The following is a 24,981-nucleotide window of genomic DNA, read 5'->3' as shown; positions in this document are numbered from 1 at the left end:
TGCTGATTCTCGGGTTCCTCCTGGTCCCCAGCTCTGAGAGGAGCTGCCACAGATTCCGGCTGATTAAGAGCCCAGGTGCCTGCTGCGCTCCCAGCCACATGAGATGCGCACTAGCTACCAGACTGCTGGATGGCCATGGATGCAGCTTACAAGTGAAAGGTCACTCAAACATCTTCCAGGCCTCTTCAATTTCTCCAGCTCACTTCCTTGTAGCATTGTTTCATTTGAGTTTAAGAAACAGAGTGGTTAATTCTGTATTACTGGCTAATCCAGTTTAGTTCAAACCATAACAGTGCATGTGCCTTCTGTCTGGCAAGAAGGGAGTTTTTTTGGTTTTGGTTAATAATAGAAACTTACTGTTATGCAATGTAGTTCACTGTCCAGGGCAGGAAATCCCCTATCCAGACCACATACCAAAAAAAAGCTGGTAAGTAACTGAATGAAATTTGCTAAGAATAGGCTAGGAGGGGCCTAACAGAACTAACACAGAATTGCAAGATGTATCCATCACTGAAAAAGAGAGGCACAACAGTTTCAAACTATGCCAGTTGTGCCCTCCACTTACTAACTTCTAGCGTGGTATCCAACATTGCCTCCCATTTCAGTCATAAGGAAAGGAGTGATACCCTGTAATTAGGGAATCCTGACAGCAAGAGGTTTAGTTTTGAATTACATCTCCTAACAGCAGTAACAGAGGAGTCTGGTGAAGGCTGGTCCTCCCACTGAGTCTCACACAGAGGGCAAATCAAACCCCACATCCTAGAGACATGCTTAACACTACAGATCCTTAAAACTTAGCCTTGAGCACAACAAGGAGGTTTTGGTCATAGAATCATAGAATATCAGGGTTGGAAGGGACCTCAGGAGGTCATCTACTCCAACCCCCTGCTCAAAGCAGGGCCAATCCCCAACTAAATCATCCTAGCCAGGGCTTTGTCAGGCCTGACCTTAAAAACCTCTAAGGAAGGAGATTCCGCCACCTCCCTAGGTAACCCATTCCAGTGCTTCACCACCCTCCTAGTGAAAAAGTTTTTCCTAATATCCAACCTAAACCTCCCCCACTGCAACTTGAGACCATTACTCCTTGTTCTGTCATCTGCTACCACTGAGAACAGTCTAGATCCATCTTCTTTGGAATCCCCATTTCAGGCAGTTGAAAGCAGCTCTCAAATCCCCCCTCATTCTTCTCTTCTGCAGCCTAATGGTCATACCATTGAACCCAAGAAAGCCTTTTTTATATATTAAATCAAGAACCCACTCAGCCCCAAATTACACATGATATCCACTAAGCCCAAGAGAAAAATGAATTCTGGATTCTATAAATTAATCTTACCTTGAGTTTCTGCACCAACAAATCTATGCCCCTGAAAACATCCCACACAACTGTGACAGCGTGGCAGGTTTTTTTCTACAGATATTAGAATTGGCAATTTGGCTCAGTAGAATACAAAGCATTTACCATCGCTACACTTCATATCAGTCAGGTACATGTACTTTATCCACTGTCTGACCTTACTCGCTAAAAAAGAGACACACTTGGGCCTCACAGCAGGTTCCATGAAAGTATCCAGAGTCCCCAGTCCCTTCCACAGGGATGGGAGGATGCAGCAAAATGAGATTGTCAGGTTTTTTCCAATAGCCTTAAGCTCAATTGTTATGTATTTCCCTATGAGTGAGGGATGGGCTGAATACCTGATCCATATAAATTCCCTTAACCTGAAGATATTAAACTGCCCACCTGCAAACTATTGCCTGTTTAGCAAGTCTCTGCCAGACCCAGCAGCATCCCTTAAGACTAAACCCCGAGGAAGCCCACCCACTTTATGAATCATTTGACAATGCCATAAGAGCATCCCCGTGTAAATATGCTAGCAATGGTACAAATACTATCACTAACCTCGTACACACCACTTTTCATCTGTCAATCTCAAAGTGCTTTACAAAGGAAATAAGCATCATCATCTTCATTTTACAAATACGCAAACACAGGAAAGTGACTTACTAGGGTCACCCAGTAGACCAGTGGGAGAGCTGGGAAGAGAACCCAGGTGTCCTGAACCCCAGTCCAGTATTCTATCCACTAAGCCACACCAAATAACCAACAGTGTCTCAGTTTAGCGATCAACTCAGTCTTCGTAATGAAGGCAATAAAATCTCTTCCGTAAAAGGGTTAACTGGTTACCACTGGCATCAGAAAACAGTCAGTCAATCTGTGCACATAGCTTTTAGTGGCAGAAATACATTCTGCCTCTACAGCCCTAGAGTAAAAGGCTTTTCTTGAGTTCATGCAGTTGTAGACCTAGGAACCCTTTTGATAATCAAGTTATGGATATCCCCTATCACTAAATGGGACACTATGCTTCTACTTTGGCATACATTTCTTAGTTACAGGCCAGGGCCTGTGCCCTTAAAGGAAGTGGGTAGAGAAGGAAATTCTTCCTACTGTTCTCTCCTTGGCTTTTTCTAAAGTCTGACAAGGGCTTTTCTGAAAGATGGGTCCAAATTAGGCACAAAGGGAGGTAGAGGGATGCTTTACAGGAGGCTCCAAAAGCCTTCCTCCAATTTTTGACGCTCTTTTCAAGTGTGCTAACATGAGGCTGTATGAAAGCCTGCTTCTCTAAGCCATTACCCAAGCTTCAGCCATCATCTGCCAATGCACAATTTGCTGAGGGCTGGTTGCTGGCTCAGTAAAGAAAATCTGGAGATGGTGACTATGGGGATAGATTTAAGTCACCTATTTAGTACCATTTTATCTTAACTTAAAGGCCTCAGGTAATGGACCAAGTTATGGGTAAAGGCAGTCTGCTGTATAACAGTATCTTACCTACTTATCAAAATTAAACTACATTTATGTTCTCATTATCATCATCCAATGAATGGGCACTACCAAGAAAATCCCCCTTACCCCCCACATCACATTTGCCAAAACAGGTGAGTCACAGATAGTGCACTGTCCCACAGCCATTAGACTAGAGATAACTATTCCCCATCAACGCATATCCAGGGGCTTGCACCCTGAAGAGAAGCTAGAGTGGAAGAGGTAGGGGGGAAATGGAGATTTTCTGAAAGTTTTAAATTTTAAAGCCTTCATTTTTCTTTAAGTAAGCACCACACTGAATCTAACATGCTGCTTGCTGAAATCTCACTCCACAAATTAAGGCCAGGGTGAAGCACAACCAACTAATCAAATATTCAAGCCATGTCTTCTCAAATATAATTGAAAATACCAGCTTTATTTCTGCTTCCAGTGATCGTTCAAATAGGTTCCTGGCAGTCCCTTTCAGCTATTTTATCTTTCGTATCAGCTGGTGCTCATTAGTCTGTGTCTTTTGCTGCATCTAATTCCTCTTCAGCTTCCCCATTTGCCACCTCCGTCCTACTGCAAACAGCATTTTTAGTAGACACTTTTCTCATTTTAATGTTTGGCAGTTTCTTCAGATCGCCATCCCATTCTCTTAAAGAAAAAAGATATAATGAAAAATAATTAATGTTTAAAATTCAGAACCCAGAAAAATTAACTAATATTGGTTACTGAAAAGGGTTTTCAGTCAGGTCAGGTAGAAGTATAAGTCTGGAACCAGAAAGGATTTGCTGCATTAGCCTTCGCCTCACATCAGTCCCAGTGTGCTCTGTCCTCTGCAAACCTTTACTGGTTCATGTGTGCGCAAATGATACATCTTTCTTCCACTTGTTCCACACTCATGCTGAAATCTGTAGGGGCGGGGGGCACATGTCGCTGGGACAGTATATCAGCAGGGGAATCTAAAAAAGAACCCCACGCCAGCAACTATCCAACTGGGAGACAAGAAAGCAGCAGGGAGAAGGTGTATGCGATGAGCAGGAGTGGGGTGCTGGGTTAAGATAAGCAGATGGGGATGCTCAGGAGAAGTCAGTTCTTAAAGTGTTAACGAACCTAGTACTGACTGTATAGATTAAAGTTTGTTAAAATGCATGCTGCTGTATACCACACTAATTGCAGTGTTTACACATCTATACAGCATGGGACTCCAACATGGTAAGATCTCAGCCAAGAAAGGTCTGGTCTGTATTTTGATAGGTTATCACAAAGGGTTCTGCAGGAAGTGATACTGGCCATTTATAGCAGTGACTATCTTCTCTGACAGTTAGTACTTGCCCAGTGCCCCAGCATGGCATATGGGGGGACGGTGACGCTGTCTTTTTGATGAGCCATAAATCAAGAAACTTTTTAAAAGAACAGCAGAGTTAACATTTTTACAGGGGAACTGGATTAAGTCAAGCAAATCTGTCCTACTAATTTACACTATCAATTTAAATCCCCCCTGCAGTTTCAAATTTGATACAATGTTCTTCATTTCCTGCCCTGAACTTGTATACTTCTGCTGAGCACAACTAAAACCATTATGACTTTTCAACCCACATCTGGCTGCTTTCAGTGATGAATTAAGTGATTCATGTATCTATCTAGTTTGTAAAGTGCTTTAGAATTCTGTGGGATAAGAGACCCTGAAAAAATGTAAGTAAGTTAAATATTACTCATTCTACTCCTACTGTCAATTTCTATTCTGTACCCTTCTGACTATGAACCACTTGGTTTTAGATTTGACAGACTTAACTCCTTTTGTGCAAAGTAATAACTGCAGTTGGATCAACTTCCCCATTTGGGTGCTCAATGTGCAGAGCTAATATTCCACCTACTGGAAAACAGTAGTTCATTATGATCTATGAGAAATGTTAAAATGTTGTATGAGTGATTCCAAGGAGATACAATGCATGTGTAATTTAAATTCACATACTGAACCTATTACTTTCTAAAGGCTAGAGGCTGCATAAAGGAGGAAGGATTCATTTAATAATCACATCAGGCCCAGTGTCGAAATTATAGATGTTTGACTATACTAAAGGCACTTGGTGGATGATTTTTCTCAAGGGCAATAGCCATTTTTTTTCCATTTTTTTTACATGGACAAATCTACTGTGGTTCTAACAAGCTAATAAAACACAAACCTTCTGTCAGAATGTTCATGGTATGATAAGTCACTCTATGCATTCCTGAACTCATGGCAGTTGGAGGTTTAGTCCCTTTAAATTTAACTCCTACCACATAGATGAAATCCTCCAAAGCCTTCTTCCTAATGGACAGAGCAGATTGAGCTGTGGTAATTAATCCACTGCACTGCCCAATTCTTAAGATTTCTTATAGTTATTCCTAGATAAATGTAGCTCGACTGTATAGTTTGCCTTCAGTCTGACTGGATTATTGTTGCGGTTTTGCATTGCCATGGGGAAATGCTAGTTTATTATGCTGAATTTTAAACAAACATTTAAAATGCTGAGCACCTGTAACTTGCTCTGAGTAAAAAGGACTTGAAGGTGCTCAGCAGCTCTGAAAATCCATCCTTAAGGATTTCATTTTACAAATGGACACAGGAATTACCATATCAGATTGGACCACTGGTCCATCTAATCCATCATCCTGTACTCAGTATCAGGTCCGAGAAACTCCGATTATAGAATAGCCTGCTGTGGAGAAAGAGGGATTTATGTGTGGTATTTTTTTTTTATAAATATCATATACCCATCAGACTGTCTGTAATATTCTCCTGCCTCAATGCACAGAGTTAAATCTTTAGGATTGTTAAAGGAATCAAGCAGGAAAGGCAAAACAATGACACAGATAAGAATCCTCAAGGAAACAACAGGAAAATTGTTTACTGGCTCCATCTAGGCTACGAAGAGTTTACTCTCCCCCAGATTAGGCCTAGTTTGAAAGGGGATCCTAAAAATCTTTAAAATGCTAGCTTTGGTAGGAAGGAGAGGCTGCCCAGGGAGTGTCAGTGAGAGCTAAGAGAGACACCGAAAGAGAGCATGCTACGAGCAGGACAGTCTGCTTCTCCCCAGAAATAGGGGTTAACTAGACTGAATGGAACTTGCAAATACTTGCAAAGGACTAAGGTGTAGGTATAGGAAAATAGGTATATAGGACTCTGTTGTTCTAACCCTTTGCTCAGCAAGCTCTGTACCTTAGGATGAAAGAATAAATAATGTTTTGTTTTGAAGATGTTGTTTCTGTCACTGCAAACTTATATTGTCACAAGCTCCAGAAGGGAAACTCTTACAGATGCCAAACCCCGCAGAGCCTGTCACATTAACACAGTTAGGAAACAGGCTAAGGGGCTGCAGCACAGAGATCCAGTCCCAGAACGGTTGAACTCTGTGCTTCCACCCAGAGTATGCTGTAGAAGCCAGGCCTGTCACCTAAGGGGTGCTCTGAAGAGGGACAAAACCAGTTTCACCTGTAACCATGACACCTGTCCATACAGAAAGTTTCTTCCCAGTCTCCATGACTTAGTGGCTGGCTCATGCTTTGAAATGTTATATCCCTCAAAAAATAAAAAATAATTTTTTTTAAAAAAAAGTTGTATCTCCTTTAATGTAATTGTCTGAGCCAGTTCTCATCCATATAAATGTCTAATCCCTTTACAAGGTCTTCTAAGTTGTTGGCAGGAATTATATTTTATGGCAGAGCATTCCGGGGCTATGCAAATCTTTGAAATCACATTGAAATCTTAGAGGGAAAAATCAACAACTGCATCTGATGTCCACATGTACGACTACTGATTTTACTGTATCTAGTTTGTATGATGCACCCACATATCAGAAGATAAAACAGTGCCCTAACTCATATTGGTTACTTAAGGGATATCTAAACAATACAATACTGAAACTACTGCATGATAGGATACATGAGATGCAGATAACTACTATTTATCCTTTTTGGGGGGAAGGGAGAAGAGTGTATGTGGCAGGTAGAAGTGGTGCTCGGATATCTTCCCATTTACCATTAAACTTTGTGCCTTGAGCCTATATATTGGCCTGCCCTCCTGGTTAAAAACTGGATGTTGGTCTCTCTGCAGCCAGAAGAGTCTCCCAAAATAACATTCAAGGTATGTTTTCTTCTTCAGGAAAGGAAGAATGCTAACTCTATAGTGCATCCTACTGAGCCGTTGCTGATGCATGGAGAAAAGAATCAAGCTCAGCACCATAACTCTGATCCCCTGAATCTCTCAACAGAGCATGGTCGAAGTTATTTGCTATATGAATTGCTAAAATATAGGCAGAGAATTTCCCATCTTAAAAGTCTGTTTGAAAATATCCAAAAAAAGTAGTCACTGAAGTTATATGAACTCAATCCTAACAGTCTCAGCATTTTAAACCTTACAATATTTCAATAATTGATTGTTACTAGCTAGTAAGTTACAATTTTTAGGCTGCAGTAGCCAAGAAAAAAACTAGAACAGCAAAACATTGAGTACACTAATAATATGCCATCAGTTTCCCTTCAAACAAGAGAACGCTGTCCTCCACCAACTGCTTTTTGTAGAATGCTGGGGTGGTTTGCTTTTTTATCCAAAAACAAAAAAAATTGAGGAGATATGCCGTGCCATTTCTAGAGATGTCCAGTCGGGCACATACAGACCACAAATAATTAAATACAACAAAAAGAAACTCACCTGAAAATTTTAAGATGTTTGCCATTCACAATGTCAGGAATGTCTAAAGGGAACAAAATTAAATACAGTTAGATTACCAGCTATAAAATATCCATAGCAATTCTCATTTCAGAGCAAACATTAAACTAGAACTTCAAAGACATATCAGTTATATGGTAGGTGAAAGACTGAACCCACAAGGTGGATACAGATCATACTGAGAATAGCGAGGTCCAATGGTAATAATCTAGCAGGAAGTCTACCTTTTCTCCCACAACTGCCAGGAAGGGGGAGGGTGCTGGGATTTCTAAAAGGTGCTGTTCCTGAACCCATTTTACCAGGGTAGGGGGAGACTCTCCCAAGGTACTTTATCAACTTTTTAGCTGCCTCTAGTTGCTGAAAAGAAGCTACATTTTGTCTAAATGTTTGTGTTAAAACCGGCAAAAGATTTAAGCCCTTAAAAGGAAGCTGCAAATGCCAACAGTGAGATTAGCAACATAATTACGTTGTTTGTATTACAATTATACCCTAGAGTCCCCATTGTGCTATACATACACACACAAGTAAGAGACAAGCCCTACTCCCGAGAACTTACAGTTTAAACGGACAAACCAGTTAAACTATGGGAGAAGAGTCCCATTTCAAAACTGATTTAGGCACTTAGGCTCCTAAATTTCTGAATTTGGTCTGAAGATAGGACTTGGACACTTCTGAAATTTTACTTGAAGTGACTTTGAATCATAGAAGTGGAGAACTGGAAGGGACCTCAAGAGGTCATCTAGTCCAGCCCCTGCACTCATGGCAGGACTAAATATTACCTAGCCCATCCCCGATAGTGTTTGTCAACCCTGCTCTTAAAAATCCACAATGATGGAGATTCCACAATTTCCCTAGGCAATTTATTCCAGTGTTTAACCACCCTGATAGTTAGGAAGTTTTTCCAAATGTCCAAACTACACCACCCTTGCTGCAATTTAAACCCACTGCTTCTTAACCTCTGAGGATAGGACAAGGAGAACAATTTTTCTCCCTCCTCCTTACAACAACCTTTTGTGTACTTGAAAACTATTATGTCCCCTCTCATTCTTGTCTTCTCCAGACTAAACAAACCCATTTTTTTTTCAATCTTCCCTCATAGATCATGTTTTCTAGACTTCTAATAATTTTTGTTGCTTTTCTCTGGACTTCCTCTAATTTGTCCACATCTTTCCTAAAATGTGGCGCCCAGAACTAGACACAATACTACAGCAGAAGCCTAACCAGCACAGAGTAGAGCGGAAGAATTACTTCTTGTGTCTTATTTACAACATTCCTGCTAATACAGCCCAGAATGATGTTTGCTTTTCTTGCAACAGTGTTACACTCTTCACTCATATTTAGCTTGATTCACTATGACCCCCAGATCCCTTTCCGCAGTACTCCTTCCTAGAGGGTCATTTTCCATTTTGTACGTGTACAACTGATTGTTCCTTCCTAATTGGAGTACTTTGCATTTGTCCTTACTGAATTCATCCTATTTACTTCAGACCATTTCTCCAGTTTGTCCAAATCATTCTGAATTTTAATCCTCCCCTCTTACCTAGGCATCATCCACAAACTTTAAGTGTACGCCCTATGCCATTATCTAAATCACTGATGAAGATATTGAACAGAACCGGACCTAGAACTGATCCCTGCAGGACCCCAGTTGATTATTCCCTTCCAGCTTGACTGTGAACAACTGATAACTACTGTGACAGGGTCAGCCAGATGGCTACAGGAGAGTGACAGAAGGCAGATATATTAGCCCCAGGTTAAGCAGGTCCCTTTCCCTCGGTAAGGTAACAGGGCAGTTCCAGAACAATCAGGAACTTGCTGGAACCAATTAAGGCAGACAGGCTAATTAGGACAACTGGAGCCAATTAAGAAGCTGCTAGAATCAATTAAGACAGGCAGGCTAATCAGGGCACCTGGTTTAAAAAGGACCTCACTTTAGTCAGTAGGGAGTGTGCAAGGAGCTGAGAGTGAGAGGGTGTGCTGCTGGAGCACTGAGGAGTACGAACACTATCTAGCATCAGGAGGAAGGTCCTGTGGTGAGGATACCAAAGGTGTTGGGAGGAGGCCATGGGGAAGTATCCCAGGGAGTTGTAGCTATCACACGGGGGTTACATGAAACATGTAGACAGCTGTGATCCACAGGTCCCTGGGCTAGAACCTGGAGTAGAGGGTGGGCCCAGGTTCCCCCCATCCCCCCAATGTTCTATTGGATACAGGAGGAGTAGACCTGAACTGTGGGTCCCATCAGAGAAGAAGGTCCCTGGCCTGTTCTCCAACCCATTAGGTGGACCAGCAGAGACTACGGGGTTTGTTCTCCTTCCTTTTCCCCATGCTGGCTAGTGATGAGGTTAGCTGAGTGAATGGCAGGTTTGAGCCACTAGCAAAAGTGACCAAACTGAGGGCTGCCGTGAATCTCTGAGGCGAGGAAATCCACCAATAAGGGCAAGACCCACCAAGGCAGAGGAGGAACTTTGTCACACTACTTTCTGGGAATGGTTTTCCAAACAGTTATGCAACCACCTTATAGTAACTCCATCTAAATTGCATTTCCCTAGTTTGTTTATGAGAAGATCATGCATGTCAGTATCAAAAGCTTTACTAAAGTCAAGATATACCAGGTCTACCACTTTCCACCTATCCACAAGGCTTGGTTCTCTGTCAAAGAAAGCTATTAGGTTAGTTTGACATGATTTATTCTTTAAATCCATGCTGACTGTTACTTATCTCCTTATTATCTTCTAGGTGTCTGCAAACTGATTGCTTCATTATCATTCTTGGTAATGAAGTTAAGCTGACTGGTCTGTAATTCCCCAGGGTGTTCTTATTCCCCTTTCTATAGACGGGCAAACACAGTGACCATTTTCAGTCCTCTGGAATCTCTCCGATCTTCCATGACTTTTTGAAGATAATCGCTAATGGCTCAGAGATCTCCTCAGTCAGCTACTTGAGTATTCTACGATGTATTTCATCAGACCCTGGTGAATTGAAGACATCTAACTTGTTTAAAGAAAAGGAGGACTTGTGGCACCTTAGAGAATAATAGTCTCTAAAATGCCACAAGTCCTCCTTTTCTTTTGGAGGATACAGACTAACACAGCTGCTACTCTGTAACTTGTTTAAGGAATTTTTAACTTTTTCTTTCCCTATTTTAGCCTCTGATCCTACCTCATTTTTACTGGCATTCACTGAGTTGGATGTCCAGTTGCTACCAACCTTTTTGGTGAAAACTGAAAGAAAAAGTCATTTAGCACTTTTTCTGTTATTGCCCTGCTCTCTTCCCCCGCATTGAGTAACAGGCCTCCCTTGTCTTTGGTCTTCCTCTTGCTTCTTATTTATTTATAGTATAGTATCTTGTTACCCTTTATGTCTCTAGCTAGTTTAATCTCGTTTTGTGCCTTGCCTTTTCTAATTTTGTCCCTACATACTTGTGTTATTTGTTTATATTCATCCTTTGCAATTTGACCTAGTTTCCACTTTTTGTAGAACTTATTGAAGATTTCCTGGTTAAGCCAGGGTGGTCTCTTGCCGTACTTCCTATCTTTCCTACGTAGTGGGCTAGATACTTGTGCAAGGTCAAACGGATCAGTTCCTGAACTGGGAATCAAACCTGGCTTTCCAGTTCAAATCAATTTTAAACACAGTTCTAAGAATGTAAAGATCAATAAAACATTAAGAAAAAATGGACATGTATAAGATTGTATCTTCATGGAGGGGTATAATCATATCTTGCTGTTTGTCATTTGGATATCCGGGGGTTTAATCTCTCTGGCTATGGAACACACCATTTCCGCCACTCAAGCCATTCAACAGTCTTGGCCCCTATCAACATCTGAATTGCCTGGAAAACTTGAGGTAATGCCTGCTTGAGTGACAGGGCACCTCCACATCACTATCAATGTATCGGTTTACAGAGTAGTTGAAGTTTACACTGTTAATTATATATCATTATTATAAACAGAACTTTTGGTACTAAAACTGTCATTTTGCAATTATTGAAATTTCTATTTTTAAAAAATGCAGTTGTGTAATTTGTAATTTCAATGTTATGCTTACACAGTACATTGATATTTGTCCTCTTTCTACTTAAGTGATTTTACCTCTTGCTTAAATCATAATAAATAGCAATAGCTTTTAACAACAAAAGCCCTTCATAAATAGGAAATAAATGGGATGTAGTAATACACTCATTATCCAACTTTTACTGGTTTAACAGAATGCAGAATATAGAATACAAGATTCTTGTATATAGATGTATAGAAGAGATGCTTTTTCTAGTTTCCAGTTGAAATTACATGACCAAATTCTGAACTTTCTTGTATCCCTATGCATTCCTATTGGCATCAAGGTAGTTGCCCACGGTACAAATCAGTGCACAATTTGGCCAAGAACCTTTAGGCTGCTTTATGTGACACACAGCCATTCCCTGTTTCTTGGCCATTTCTAAAATCTTACAGGTGACCTATTTCTCAAGCCATCAGTAATTGTGAACACTTTAAAGAGATTCTAATGCTCAGATGCTTTGAAGTTTTAGCACAGCTTGAAATGCCTTATTACTATCTAGAAACAACTATATAGATTTAAGGAGCAGAAAAGTGTCTCAACAAGGAATAATGCTATCTCTGTAGCATTAAATCTAAATTACTGCCTCATGTCATATAAATGTCACATTTCAGATGGCTCCCATGCAGTCTCTGATTGACCCTGAACACACAGTGAAAGTTAGATGGACAAAGAATAGCTTCTATCAATTTTCTTCAGTCTCAAGGTAATAAGCCAGATAATACTATCAATACAGAATTATGTATCACAATTCTCCATGATAAAATATAGCATGTTACTTGCCTTGACAAGTACTGGGCATTATCTCAACTGCTCTACCTATCTTGACTACTGCAACAGGGATATCTACACTACTCTACACAATCCCAAACCCTTGATTTTTGGGTCCTGTATCCTAGGGAATAGCTTCAATGAGAGAGGAGTCCCTAAGGGAGTACTGACCCAAGACTTGTAAATCTGACAAATATCCTTGGCTTGTAAGAGTCATGAACAACTGGTGCTACTCTCGACTGAAAAGACAACATCTCATTCAGAGGTGGACTCTTCCTTTCCTTCTTCAAATATACAATAGTTTGACCAACACTGAAGAAACCCACCCTGGACACATCAGTTCTACCCAACTACTGCCCAATGTCAAACTTCCCATTCCTGAACAAGATCAAAGAGAAGCTAGCCAAAGGCCAACTACAAGATCATCTAATTGAAGCTAAAATTCTAGACATGTCATAATCTGGATTCAGGCCAGAATATGGAAACGAAACCACTTTAGTGGCACTCAGGAATGATCTCCTCCTGTCAATGGATAAAGGACAGATCCATTCTGATCCTGCTGGAGCTCGCTACAGCATTCAACATTGCTGACCATGACATAGTGTTGTCTCACCAGGGAGAGGGAGTAGGGGTCCAGGGTAACGCACTAAAATGGTCTGAGCCTTCCTGGAGGGACACAAACAAGGAGTAGTGGTAGAGGAGCAATTTCCCATCACTAGACCCCTCACTGGTGGAGTCCCACAAGGATCAATTTTCTTCCCAGTTCTTTTCAACATCTACATTTTCACCCTGCCATCTCTAACATAATACATAAAAACACATATAGTTTAAAAAAAAAAAAAAAAAACCCTAAAACCTTACCAAAACAAAGGCACTGCACCTTATTCTGAGGAGAGGATGAAAGAACAAACACTACATGACAGATGAGTAGTCACTTCATTTAATGTAAGACTGGAAGCGGCTCACATAAGCATAGTATAAGAATGTTTATAGAACAGAATGATTGCCTCTGCTGCTGCTCCTAGCTTAACTGGACAGTAGCAAAGTGAAACTTACTCAACTCTAGTCCGTTTTTCTGCTGCTCACAGGCTTCTGAATAGCACCAGTGAAGACTCAAGATTCTGGTTCGTTTTCATTCTTTAGCTACTTGGCAGAACTCTGAGCATCAGAAGAGGCACAACTGTCTGAAGACTTAAGGTGACATCTCTGCATCGGTTTACATTTGGTTCATATTTAGAAGATTTTCTTCACGTAAGTGCTAAATTGGTTCTGGAGGGGGCTTTTGGTTTTGTTTTTTAAATGAGAATTTAGCTTCTTTAGAAGTAGACTGCACTGACATGGGAAAGCGTCCAACTTGTCACAGGAGAGTACATAATCCAAGCTTTTCTGGCTTATACAACATCAGTTGAAGATAAGTTTTGCCTTTTCCTGTATGTTTCATGGCTAACTCAAGTGCTTTACTCACACATTGTGCAACAACTGTTGTAATAATTGTCCCTGCAGATTTATCCTAATTGTGAACTCAACTGTAAAAAGTGAGTAGAAGTTTATATAGTGTCATAACCTATAATAAAAAGGTGCAAAAGGGAAACAAAAAGATTAAACTAGTCCAAATAAAAACTCCTGCGGATATCACTCAAGGACTGTAATTAAGATCATGCTGCTAAAGAAGTGAGAGTCCCAAAATCAACAGACCAAAATGGGGGTGTCAAAAATTAGGCCCAATATTGCCGGACCAAATAATTAGAGGACTGGCTATTCCACTCATCACTCTCTAACAGAGATTAGAGATGGGGAAGGGGAAGTGAGGAGTTTCACCATCATGGCTGCCACCCCTACCATCTTCTGGGACCTCAGGAGCCACTGTGACATTGTTGGGCTTTTGTCCGCCTAATCCTGAGAGGTGTCCTGACCAGTCAGGGCCAAGAGAGGGACCCAGATGACATCAACACCTTCACTGGCTCCAGCTACATCCCGAACACCATCTAGGATGTGAGACTTTGTCACACACACCCTGTGTATCCTTTTCCTGCCCCACCTTATTCCTTCTCTTTCCTATCCCTCTCTTTTTTCCTTCTGTTTAATAAAAGTCAGGCTTAGCCAGCCAGGACTATATATTTTGCAACACTGCTGTAAGCCTGTGACCAGAGAGAATAATGAAAGCAATTTCCTAAACTGCCTGAAGCTGGTGCAAGTTTACCAGGTCTCAGAGTGACTAATCAGACCACGTGCCATGCTGTTGTTTCTCCAGCAGTGAAGATGCTAGTGGAGACAACACAAAGACAGGCACCATTTTCTATTTTTCTTTTCCTGTTCTTTTTCATCCCTTCTTGTGTGCATTTGTCTTGTTTTGTCTTCTAGGAAACAGGATTAGTCTTTAACAACAGCTTCAGCTCATCTCAGCTAACTTTTTCTCTTCTCAAAAAAGGAGAGTTACCATCTAAAAGACTGTCAAAATAGGCAAGGTTTCCTTCTAAGAACTCTCTCCAGGGAAAGGGAACAAGAAATGTTGTTAAAATGAAAGCCTTACTTAATACTTCATTTTTCAAATGCTTTAACTGTTTTTCCTTCGTTTTCTGCATCTTTAATAAAAGATTTTTAATGGTGTTTGCCATGAGACTAAGCAGGCTAAGGTACCTGTGTACCAAACACTTAAACCTTGTTTAACTCTGTTTAATGTTTGAGGGTCATGTTTAACACTTTTGACTCTCTGGGCCCAAATTTTTCATCCATGTCACAGAAGATACTTTGTGCTTTGTATTTATAACAATGGGGGGGGGAATAGAGAAATGAATCATTTTCTTTTCTGGAAGAAATTCATAGCTAAAAAAGTCCCACATGTAGGAACCTACCTACTGTAGTACTGAGCATAGCTTCTGAGTAGCAAAATAGCACTAACAATGCAGTGAGTGGCTATAACCCTACAAAATTAATAGTGTAAAGTAATTAAATTATATTTGTACCGTTCTTTAAAGATCTAAAACAATACAATTATTTTTGTACTATGTCAGATTAGTAGTTCAGGTAAATTGTGCAGCTATGCCATGATAATTTAGAGTTTAGATAAATTTAAACTATTCTCTGGAACCTAGAATTTTATTTATTCTATTACTCTGTCATTGAGAAGTGAAAATAGCTACTGCTGCTTTATTCTTGTGGCTGTGATTTTGCCACCAGTCCGCACAGAGTCCTTGAAGAATTAAAATTCACCTACCAGCTGCTGGTCTGGGGTGCCTTTTTCACTCCTTTTAAAATTATCACAGAATTGTCTCCAGGTTCCTACTCTCCGTTAGCTTCCCTGACAAATCGGGATTTAGTACCACAGCTCATAAGGCTCTCACTGGTTTGTTCAACTGCTTTCCAAACACTACCATCCCCACCTACCCTTTGACACGCTTAGATTTGGGTTGTTGGGTTTCGGTTGTTTGGCTTTAAAAACCTAAAGACTGCAACAGCTATGACAAAAGTCCATGATTCAAAACACTGAACCTTTAGTATTTGCAGCCATCTGTAAAGAAGCAAAATTCAATAAACAAAACCCATTCCGAGAGCTTGCTCTATCAATTATGTTTAAAGACAACATAACAAACCAGACGGAAGTGGACTCAAGTGCTATAATACACAGAGGTGGCTAGGGGATGAGGAACCCCAAAACTGGCCAAATAAAGAAATAGGCAGGGAAAGAAATTTGACTCTAAGATAGAAACACGAACAACAAAAGGCAATATGCCTTAGCATTTGTAATGAGAAAAAAAGAGCAGTGAACAGCACCAATAATTTCTTCTCCGGTGCAGGGATTTTTATATTCTAAGCACCAAACATGACAAATTGGGGCTTTTTCCGCTCCATTCTATCAGTTTTATTCCTATTCTTTATGGAAACAGAATTTGAGAGAGATGAAATAAATACGTCTCTACAGAAGTTGTTCTAAAATCTATAGGAGATTTAATAGAAAGTGAGAAACTTTCTAAAGGCTCTTTGAACCTTCTATAACAGGGTATAATTTTCTTTCATTCTAATGGAATGGTTCAAAAACCTTTGGAAGTTTATTTTCTATTAAACTCTATAGGACTGTTCCATAAGGGACATGAGAAATTTCTGCTTCGGTGAAGTCAATGAAAGCCATGAGTATACACTTAAGGGCAAGATTTGGCCCTGAATTGCTAGTTATGGAAACATGAACAGCACTTTTAATAAATTAAAACATGTATCATGTTCAATTAATACCCTCCATCGAGTGATGTCTCAGCAGCAGTAGCAGAGTTTTCAAAGTGTGTATAACCAGGTCAACCATACAATACGACCAACTGAACAAGCCCACACACAAATATTTCATGAGACAAATTTTCAAAAGTGACTAGTTCACATTTAGGTACCTACACTAAGTACTATGGGAGCTGCTAAACACTGAGTACTTTGAAAATCTGTTCCTTCCCTAACCCCAATTGAGGGTGCTCAGCACTTTTCATATACCGGTACGTTGTGTAAGAAACCACCACAATGAACAGGTCAGAATTAGGATTGTGTACTTGATTGTGATTTTCAGGTTTTATGTAGGAAACAAGGGTAATAGTATGTTGAATTGAAAGTGATTTGTATCAGAGTATTAGCATGTCAGTGGGGTAGAGTGTTGCAGTGGTACTAAATTAATGCTTGCAGATTGGCATTTTGTTATGTGTGTGTTGGCTTAATTTATTATTTCCTTGCCTTGTAGAGACCCAAGAAAATTAAATCTGTATGTTACGGAATCTGAATTTCCTGTGGTTTTTTTTTTTTTTTTTAATTTTAATTTTAATGTAAAGAAATGTGTGGTCACAGCACACACAGCTGGAGACAAACTGATAACCTAAAGATGGGCTACGAAAGGATGTGGTATTACAGAGCCATTAAAATAATCAGATTTCATTTGAAACTCTGCTTGACCAGTGGAAAAACCTTTAACATTCTAGCTTGTTTCTGGATAGAACTCAAAGCTTTTCATAAGACGACTGAAGACCCTGGCAACCTGAAAAACTCTGAGTACCAATCAGAGAAAGCTTAAGAAAAATTTTGCTTACCTTTTGATAAAAATGTTTCATTCCAGAAAAAAAATGCCTTCTAAAATTTTACAATTCTAGAAGGTGGAGTGTCTTATTCTGTGTGGCAAAAGAAATGCTCTGCTTCACTTCAGAGTCCTCTAGCCATAGGAACAGAGAATTCATAAGCACCTTACAATTAAATTACTACCCCATAATTACTTGGTCAGACTAATCACAGAATCTATTACAATATACAGTTGGATAAAATAATATTTTAAATCAGAAAGTTAACCAAATACAGTTGTCGAATACATCCAAATAAAGTTGAATTTACAATTGTAAACACAGACTACAAATCTTCCGTGTTTCTTGGTCCATTATTTGCAATCTTGATCAATTCAATTACTGCCCTGTCCAGTATGTAAATATAAGATAACCCCATGTTTATTTGAGTTAAATAAAATCATTTCCTGAAAGACTGTGATAAAAGTCTGATTCATCTTGAATTGGAGAGAGGAGATTTGGTAAAAGATGAGATTTAAAAAATAAAATCTCAATCATTCCATACTCTTAATTAAAATGCTATTAAATGTGCTGGTATCTACCACAGCAACAACAGACATTTTACTTTTGAAAAATATAGGAAGCAAAAATCATTTAGATCTAGATTAACCTTATTCTACTACTGCAATATAATCAAAAGATTTATGGGCACCTATACACCTGGAAAGTGACTTAAGGTTTCCCAAGTTTAAAAAATGAACATCTACAGATCATCTACTGGAAGTGAAAGCACAAGGATTTATTGTTCAAAAAGAAAAGTTTTATTAATTAATAGGTATGCATCGTTAATAAGCCCATCAAAATAGTCCCTAGGCATGATACCAACACTACAGTAGTACTGTATTTTCTCACAAAAAGGATATACACTTGAGACAGACAGATGTGAGATCCGGGAACCATGAGGTGAAGTGTGCCAGACAGACATGGATTTTTGTGACAGTACATTTTAAAAATGTTTTTAGGTTCATGGCTTACTGAGATGTTTTCCTGGGGAATCCCTGAAGAGTGGTTAATGCAAGTTCTCCAACACAAGTTATACAAAAACTCAGTTTCTGAAGCTTCACCTTTTGAGGAGAGGGCCACTGACTAGTGTCACCTATTAAAGGCCCAAACTTCATAAAGAAACCCTTGAACTGTCCCAAGGTTGTTCTTGATCTGAAACCTGATATGAACTTTTGACCAAGAGAGCAAACCGGGCTGAGGGGTTTGAAAGACTAGCACCTTCCAGAGCCCTATTTGGAGTTGGGGGAGACCTCTGTTAAGCTTTTAGCATGCAGGTAGTTCCTTTTATTGTGTTTTATATGTTTTCTCTATAATACTTTTGCCCTAAGAATAAATGTACTTTGCTCTGTGAAGGCTGACTGGTAACTTGTGTACCCTCCTGTAGCTCCTGAAAAAAGAGCAACCTAGAGATGCTGGATCTCAGTCAGACCTGATCCCTCCACAGTCTGTCTCTCTCTCTCTCCCCCCAGTCTGGAAGGAGAGACATGGGTCTCCATCCAAAAGAGGTGATGGCTAAGCCTGAAACCTTAAGAGAGTTACAACTGAAACTGTGACAACAGGCCTTATGCTGTACCTTGAGGTTTACAGAGTAGTGCACCGGGGAAGGGTGGTGTGTATAGTCATGAGTCCTCCATCAGAAATGCCATGCCTTTAGATCTCAGCTGTTCAAATATAGGGTGTGTTAGCAAAAAACACAGAACACTATATGTACTCTTGATGGTAATATTAACCAAGATGTTTAATATTCTGTCTTACTAATGGATATTAACAAGATTTTTGAAAATGGATGCCTTAATTTTGGCTCCTAAATCCATATTTAGGCAACTTAATAAATGGCCTATTTTTAAAAAAATGCTGAACATCCAGCAGCTCCAACTGAATTCAATGGTTGCTTAGCATTTTTGAAAAGATCAGTTATTTTGATGTCTAAATATAGATCTAAGAATAAATTTTTAGGCACCTTATTTTGAAAATCATGATATTAAGCTTCTGTTATAAATAAAGAGAACATATTTGGGGTTACGTTCAACCTAGCATCTTCCCAATCAGAATTTTTGATCCCATTGGAATCACAGATTAGAACTTATATTATCTCCATCTATGCACCAACAAGATACTCAGTTCTGTACAGGACTATTAATACAGTCCCTTCCCAGAGAATTTATATATTGGAAGATAAAGTGCACTGTGATATCTAGAAAAAAGAGCTACCTGAAGAATAAAAAACTGAAAACATCTAGGGAAGGTAAAAATACAACAGTAGTATTTTAACATAAGTATTAATAATGTATAGGTATTAATAAGGCCAATAAATTCTTTACACACACAAACTTATATACAAATATACACAAATACACTCCTGAATGTGTCATCTCTTGGATCGCTGATTTAAATTTTCAAGATGAGCTCTGTGACAGGTATCCATCACATAGTGAAGATTTCTCACTGGAAATCATACTAAAGTTTTTCTGTGGAGTAACCTTAATTCTGTAATCTTACGAGGGTGTAATGTAAACAAAATACCTTTATAACAAGAATCTAACACTCTCACCTCTTTTTGGCCTGGTTTAGATGCAATACAACTGATTTATTAATACCAGTTAATGTGATCTCTGAAAGGCTTTTTTCAAGATATCTGTTATACAAAAACAGACAAGGGCATATAACCTACAGTCCAATCAATTTTACACAAAAGCTATTTAAGTACAATTTTAACAGCAGCAGAGTCACCACAAAGGGCAACGTTCTGCCCTCAGATATGTACAGCTCCCAACAAACTCTTCAAGGGATAGCTTTTGAGCCACTGCTTTAGAATAATAAAGTGCCTACCCTTTGTAAATTAATCCACATGCCTTTACTTCATTTCCTTCAAATAATTTTTCAAAAACTGCTTAAATAAGTTCTCAAATTCTCCTTTCCCAGATTCATAGATTTTTAAGGCCAAAAAGGGCAATTATGAACATCTGGTCTGACCTCCTTCATAACACAGGCCATAGAACCTCACTCAAATTCTGCATCAAGCCCATAGTTTCTGTTTGAGCTAGCAGTGGTCCTCAAACTTCATTGCACTGTGACGCCCTTCTGACAACAAAAATTACTACACGACCTCATGAAGGGGACCGAAGCCTGAGCCCGCCTGAGCCCTGCTGCCCAAGGTGGGGGGGCCAAACCCCAAGCCCCACCACCCCAGGCGGGGGAGCCAAAGCCGAAGCCTGTGCCCCACTGCCCAAGCAAGGGGCCAAAGCCCAAGGGATTCAGCCCCGGACAGGAGATCTATAATGTGAGCCCGCTGCAGAGGTCTGAAGCTGAAGCCTGAGCCCGGCCTCGCAGACTCTGGCTTCAGCCCTGGGCAGCGGAACTCAGGGTTCAGCTTCAGTCCCGGTCAGTGGGGCTCGGGCTTCGGATTTGGTTCCAAGCTTCGGTAAGTCTAATGCTAATCTTGGTGACCCCATTAAAACGAGTTTGCGACTCACTCTGGGGTCCCAACCCACAGTTTGAGAACTGCTGAACAGCATATCTTTTAGACTGCAAGTGATGGAAAATCTATCACATCTCTAGGTAAGATACTCCCATTATCAGTTATCCTCAGTGCTAAAATGTGTAGCTTATTTCTAGTCTGGATTTGTCTAGCTTAACCTTCCAAACTTCTCAATATGCCTTTTCTGCTAGATTAGAGACCCTACTATCAGAATCTCTCTTCCACATAGGTACTAGTTGAGAATGATTAAGTTACCTCTTAACCTTCTCTTGGATAAAAACTCAACAGAACTGAGCTTCTTATGTCTTTTACTATAAGGCATGTTTTCCGATCCTCAAATTATTCTTCTAGCTCTTTTCTAAACCCTTTCAATTTTTCAAACTCCTTTTTGACGCATGGAAAGCGGAACCAGATACAGTTTTCTCACAAAGCTGGCTGGAAAATGGATATCCCCTTCCTGCAAAAAAAATTCCCAAGTTTGAAAATAAAATGCCCCAAACCTGGACAAAATGTCAAAAATGTGAAATTTTTAATAGGAAAGGCTTTCAAGAAAAAAATCTGTTTTGGGAGAACTGAAGTCCAGCACTCGTAAAATTGACAAGAGCCTTCCAGCCTGGCTGCCAGAGAGGCACAGAGACAGGGCTCTAAGCCACCCACTCAGCTTCAGGGCTGGAGAGGCCATTCAACTTGCACACCTTCCCCCCAGCTTCAGGAGCATGAGAAGCAGAGATTCCAAGTGCTCATTTGGGGCGGGGGAATAAGAAAGGAAGAGAAGGGAAGGAGACAAAGTCATGGAAGCTCAGACATGGCAGCCAGCTGAGAAAGCCTTTGTCAATTTCACTGGCAAAAAGTGAAACTGACAAGGCCGGGGGGTGGGGGAGGGGATGGCAGATGGGTATCTGTTTCTATTTTCCCAATCAAAAAATGATGATTTTTTTTTTTCTGAAAAACTGAAAATTTTCAGTAGAATATTTCAGTTTTGCATAAAGGGAATTTTTCATCCAAAAAAAAAATCATTCTAATGAAAAATTTTCAACCAGTTCTACTCACCAAAGCTCTACAAAGTAGTAATACCCCCTTCTCAGCTGTTTCTTGGTATTTCCCTGCTTATGCATCCAAGACTTACATTAGTCCTCTTAGCTTAGAGGTGGGCAAACTACAGCCCGCGGGCTGCTTCCAGCTCATGAGACGTTTTTATCCGGCCCCTGAGCTCCCGCCAGGCAGCAGGGTCGGGGGCTTGCCTCACTCCAGCACTCCTGCTGGGGAGTGGGGTCAAGGGGTTGCTCCGCTCTGCCAGGCTCTCCCCAGCCCCCGACTCACTGATGAGCACCATCTTCCTGGAAGATTCCTTCCAGCATGCAGAAGAGCCACACTGCGCAGGCGCAACTTAACCGCACTGTTTCCGGGATCAGAACCCCACCCCTATGCGGCAGCCCCCCACACACAGCAGAGACCTCCTGGTCTCCTATGGCCCCACCCTCGAGAGCCTCGAAACTGCCCAGGGGCTGCAGCCTCCACCCTTGGCAGTGCCTGGTACGGCAGCCTTGGTGTCACTGCCAGCAGGGCCCCTAGGTGTTCCAGGTACCACCCCCGTGCCACACCCCATGACCCTTTCACCTTGGTAACATCCCTTACAGAGCCCCGCCGCACCACATCCCATGAGTCCTCCCGCTCCACCTTGGTAACATCCCTTACTATGTAAACTTTTAATAAATACAACAGTGCAAACAGAACTCAAAGTACAACAGTAAGATCATTTCAAATACACCATTTTGGGGGGGAGGGTGGGGCACAAAGTTACAAGTGAGCTGACACCTGCCTCTGCCTCTTCTTGTCCACACAAGTTCTGGGATAGAGTGCCATGGCTCAAAATTATCGGCGGCACTGATGCCCAACAAATCCAGGCTAGAGAGCAGGCCCAGTTTTTTCACAGTGCGTGAAATCTTCTAAAACAGCAGTTTGAAATAAGGGCAGCAGTTAAGATTTTCTTTTCCCTTTCAAAAATGAGCGCTGCAAAAAAAAAGAAAAGTGGACAAAGTGTTGGGTTTTTAACAAAGACTGGAATGCAAAGTATTTTTTCACAAACGTGAACTCAAAGGCTGTATGCCTGATTTGTCAGGAGAGGATCGCAGTGTTCAGGGAGTACAATTTGAATTGCCATTTTTCAACGAAATATCCTAATTATGGCAGTAATTTAACAACTGAGGAAAGGGCAAGAAAAGCTGAGAAACTCGCCACGTACTTAAAAGCTCAGCAAAATATATATGTGAGACAAGCTACAGTTCAGGAAGCCACTACAAAGGCAAGTTATATTCTGGAGTTTAAATTTGCTAAACAAAATAAGCCTTTTATTAAAGGGGAGTTTTTGAAAGAATGCATGGTTCATGTTGCTGGCATGCTGTGCCTGGAATACCAAAACAAATTTGAGACCATTAGTTTGTCACAAAAAACTGTTACTCGCCGTGTAGAAGTGATTGTGAACGTTTGGCTTCTGAGCTGAACAAGAAAGCAGCAGGGCTTTCCATTGTTTTTGTTAGCTCTTGATGACAAGTGGGCTATTATCAAGAGGAGGAAAAAATCACTTTTGTAGTGGTAATCAGGGTGCCCCATTTCAAACAGTTGACACGAAGGTGTGAGTAACAGTAGGGGTAAATTAGCAAGGGGGAAATCAGTTTTTAGTTTTTGTAGTGACCCATCCATTCCCAGTCTTTATTCAGGCCTAATTTGATGGTGTCCAGTTTGCAAATTAATTCCAGTTCTGCAGTTTCTCATTGGAGTCTGTTTTTGAAGTTTTTTTGTTGAAGAATTGCCACTTTTAATTGCTCATTGATCTACAGTGCAATTCCACCTTGAAGAAAAAGTACAATTCAGAAAAACACTGATGAGTTTTATGCCTCCTTGAGTGAAACAAAGTTAATAAATAGCCACAAGGTGGCACAGAAAATCCTTGTTTTGTTCGGCTCCACCTGTGTGTATGAACAAACATTTTCCCTTCTGAATTACAACAAATCTCACTACCAACCAGCATCTCAACTCAGTATTACAGATTTCCATAACAAGAATGACACCGGACTTTGATGCCATTGTAAAGAAGGGTGACCAGCTGTATTGTTCACATTAATCAAAGAGGGCATGGAAAGGGGTTAAGTTTAGTTTAATTATTGTAATATGTTGTTATGATGGTATATTTATAATAGTAAGTAAGGTTTTATGTTTATTTCCACTAAAATGTATTAAATAAGAGTCTATTTGAATAACTCTGAATTGTTAATTTTGGGAGCCTTTATGGCCCGCCATACAATTTCCATACCCAGATGCGGCCCTCAGGCCAAAATGATTGCCCACCCCTGTCTTAGCTACAGCACAGCACTGGGAACTCACATTTAGTTGATTTACCATCACCCTTAAGTCCTGTTCAATATCACTGCATTCCAGGACACTGCTACCCATTTTGTATGTGACCTACGTTTTTTTCCTATATGCACAACCTTGCATTTAGCTGTATTAAAAGACATGTTGCTTAAATGAGGCCACTTCACTAAACAATCCAGATCAGCCTTTCCATTGCTGTACATGAGTCTGAGTAGCAAGTCAAACAAAGGTGACTACATAATGTTTCTGGCAAACACTCTAGTCTATTAATATTTATGTGTATTGTAGTAGCACCAAAGGGTCCCAGCTGGGGAGCTACATTTTGCTAGGCACTGTACAGACATAACAAAATGACTATCCCTGCCCGGAAGAGCTTACAATCCAAGTTTAGAGATACCTACCTAATTTTAATAGTATCAGGTTCTGTAGAGGTCAGAATAGAGATTCATATAAATGAAATGTTTCTGAAAAATAAAAATCAGCTGTCTCTAACACAACTTTTTCCTCATTCTCTCAGACACACACAGATTTGCACTAAAGGTTTCTGTTAAGTCTTACGAGAATTGGAATACATTGTTCTTGAACCCATATTCAAATCATATGTACATTTCCTCATTAAGGAGTGGAGGAAAAACTCAAGAGAACAAGAGGCAGTGTTAAAAATCAAGGAGCCACAAAGTGAAGTTGAGAAATGACTGGTCATCAAAAG

General features: G+C 40.3%; 1 protein-coding gene across 1 annotated transcript in view; it reads right to left on the bottom strand.

Moving 5' to 3' along the window:
- Nucleotides 1-3,212: 3,212 nt before the first annotated feature.
- TMA16 (translation machinery associated 16 homolog) overlaps nt 3,213-24,981 on the bottom strand; it is a 53,028-nt gene continuing 31,259 nt past the window's right edge. Inside the window, exons 6-7 of the mRNA XM_084626292.1 lie at nt 7,494-7,536; nt 3,213-3,454 (exon numbers count right to left, since the gene is read on the bottom strand). Coding sequence (XP_084482418.1) covers nt 3,316-3,454; nt 7,494-7,536 — 182 coding nt within the window. The 3' untranslated portion in view covers nt 3,213-3,315. The remainder of the gene's footprint in view (nt 3,455-7,493; nt 7,537-24,981) is intronic.

Source organism: Lepidochelys olivacea, assembly GCF_965140295.1.
Source record: "Lepidochelys olivacea isolate rLepOli2 genome assembly, chromosome: 4".
Classification (NCBI taxonomy): Eukaryota; Metazoa; Chordata; order Testudines; family Cheloniidae; genus Lepidochelys; species Lepidochelys olivacea.
Note: the sequence above shows the minus strand (reverse complement) of the source record. Positions and strands in the feature narration are given on the sequence as shown.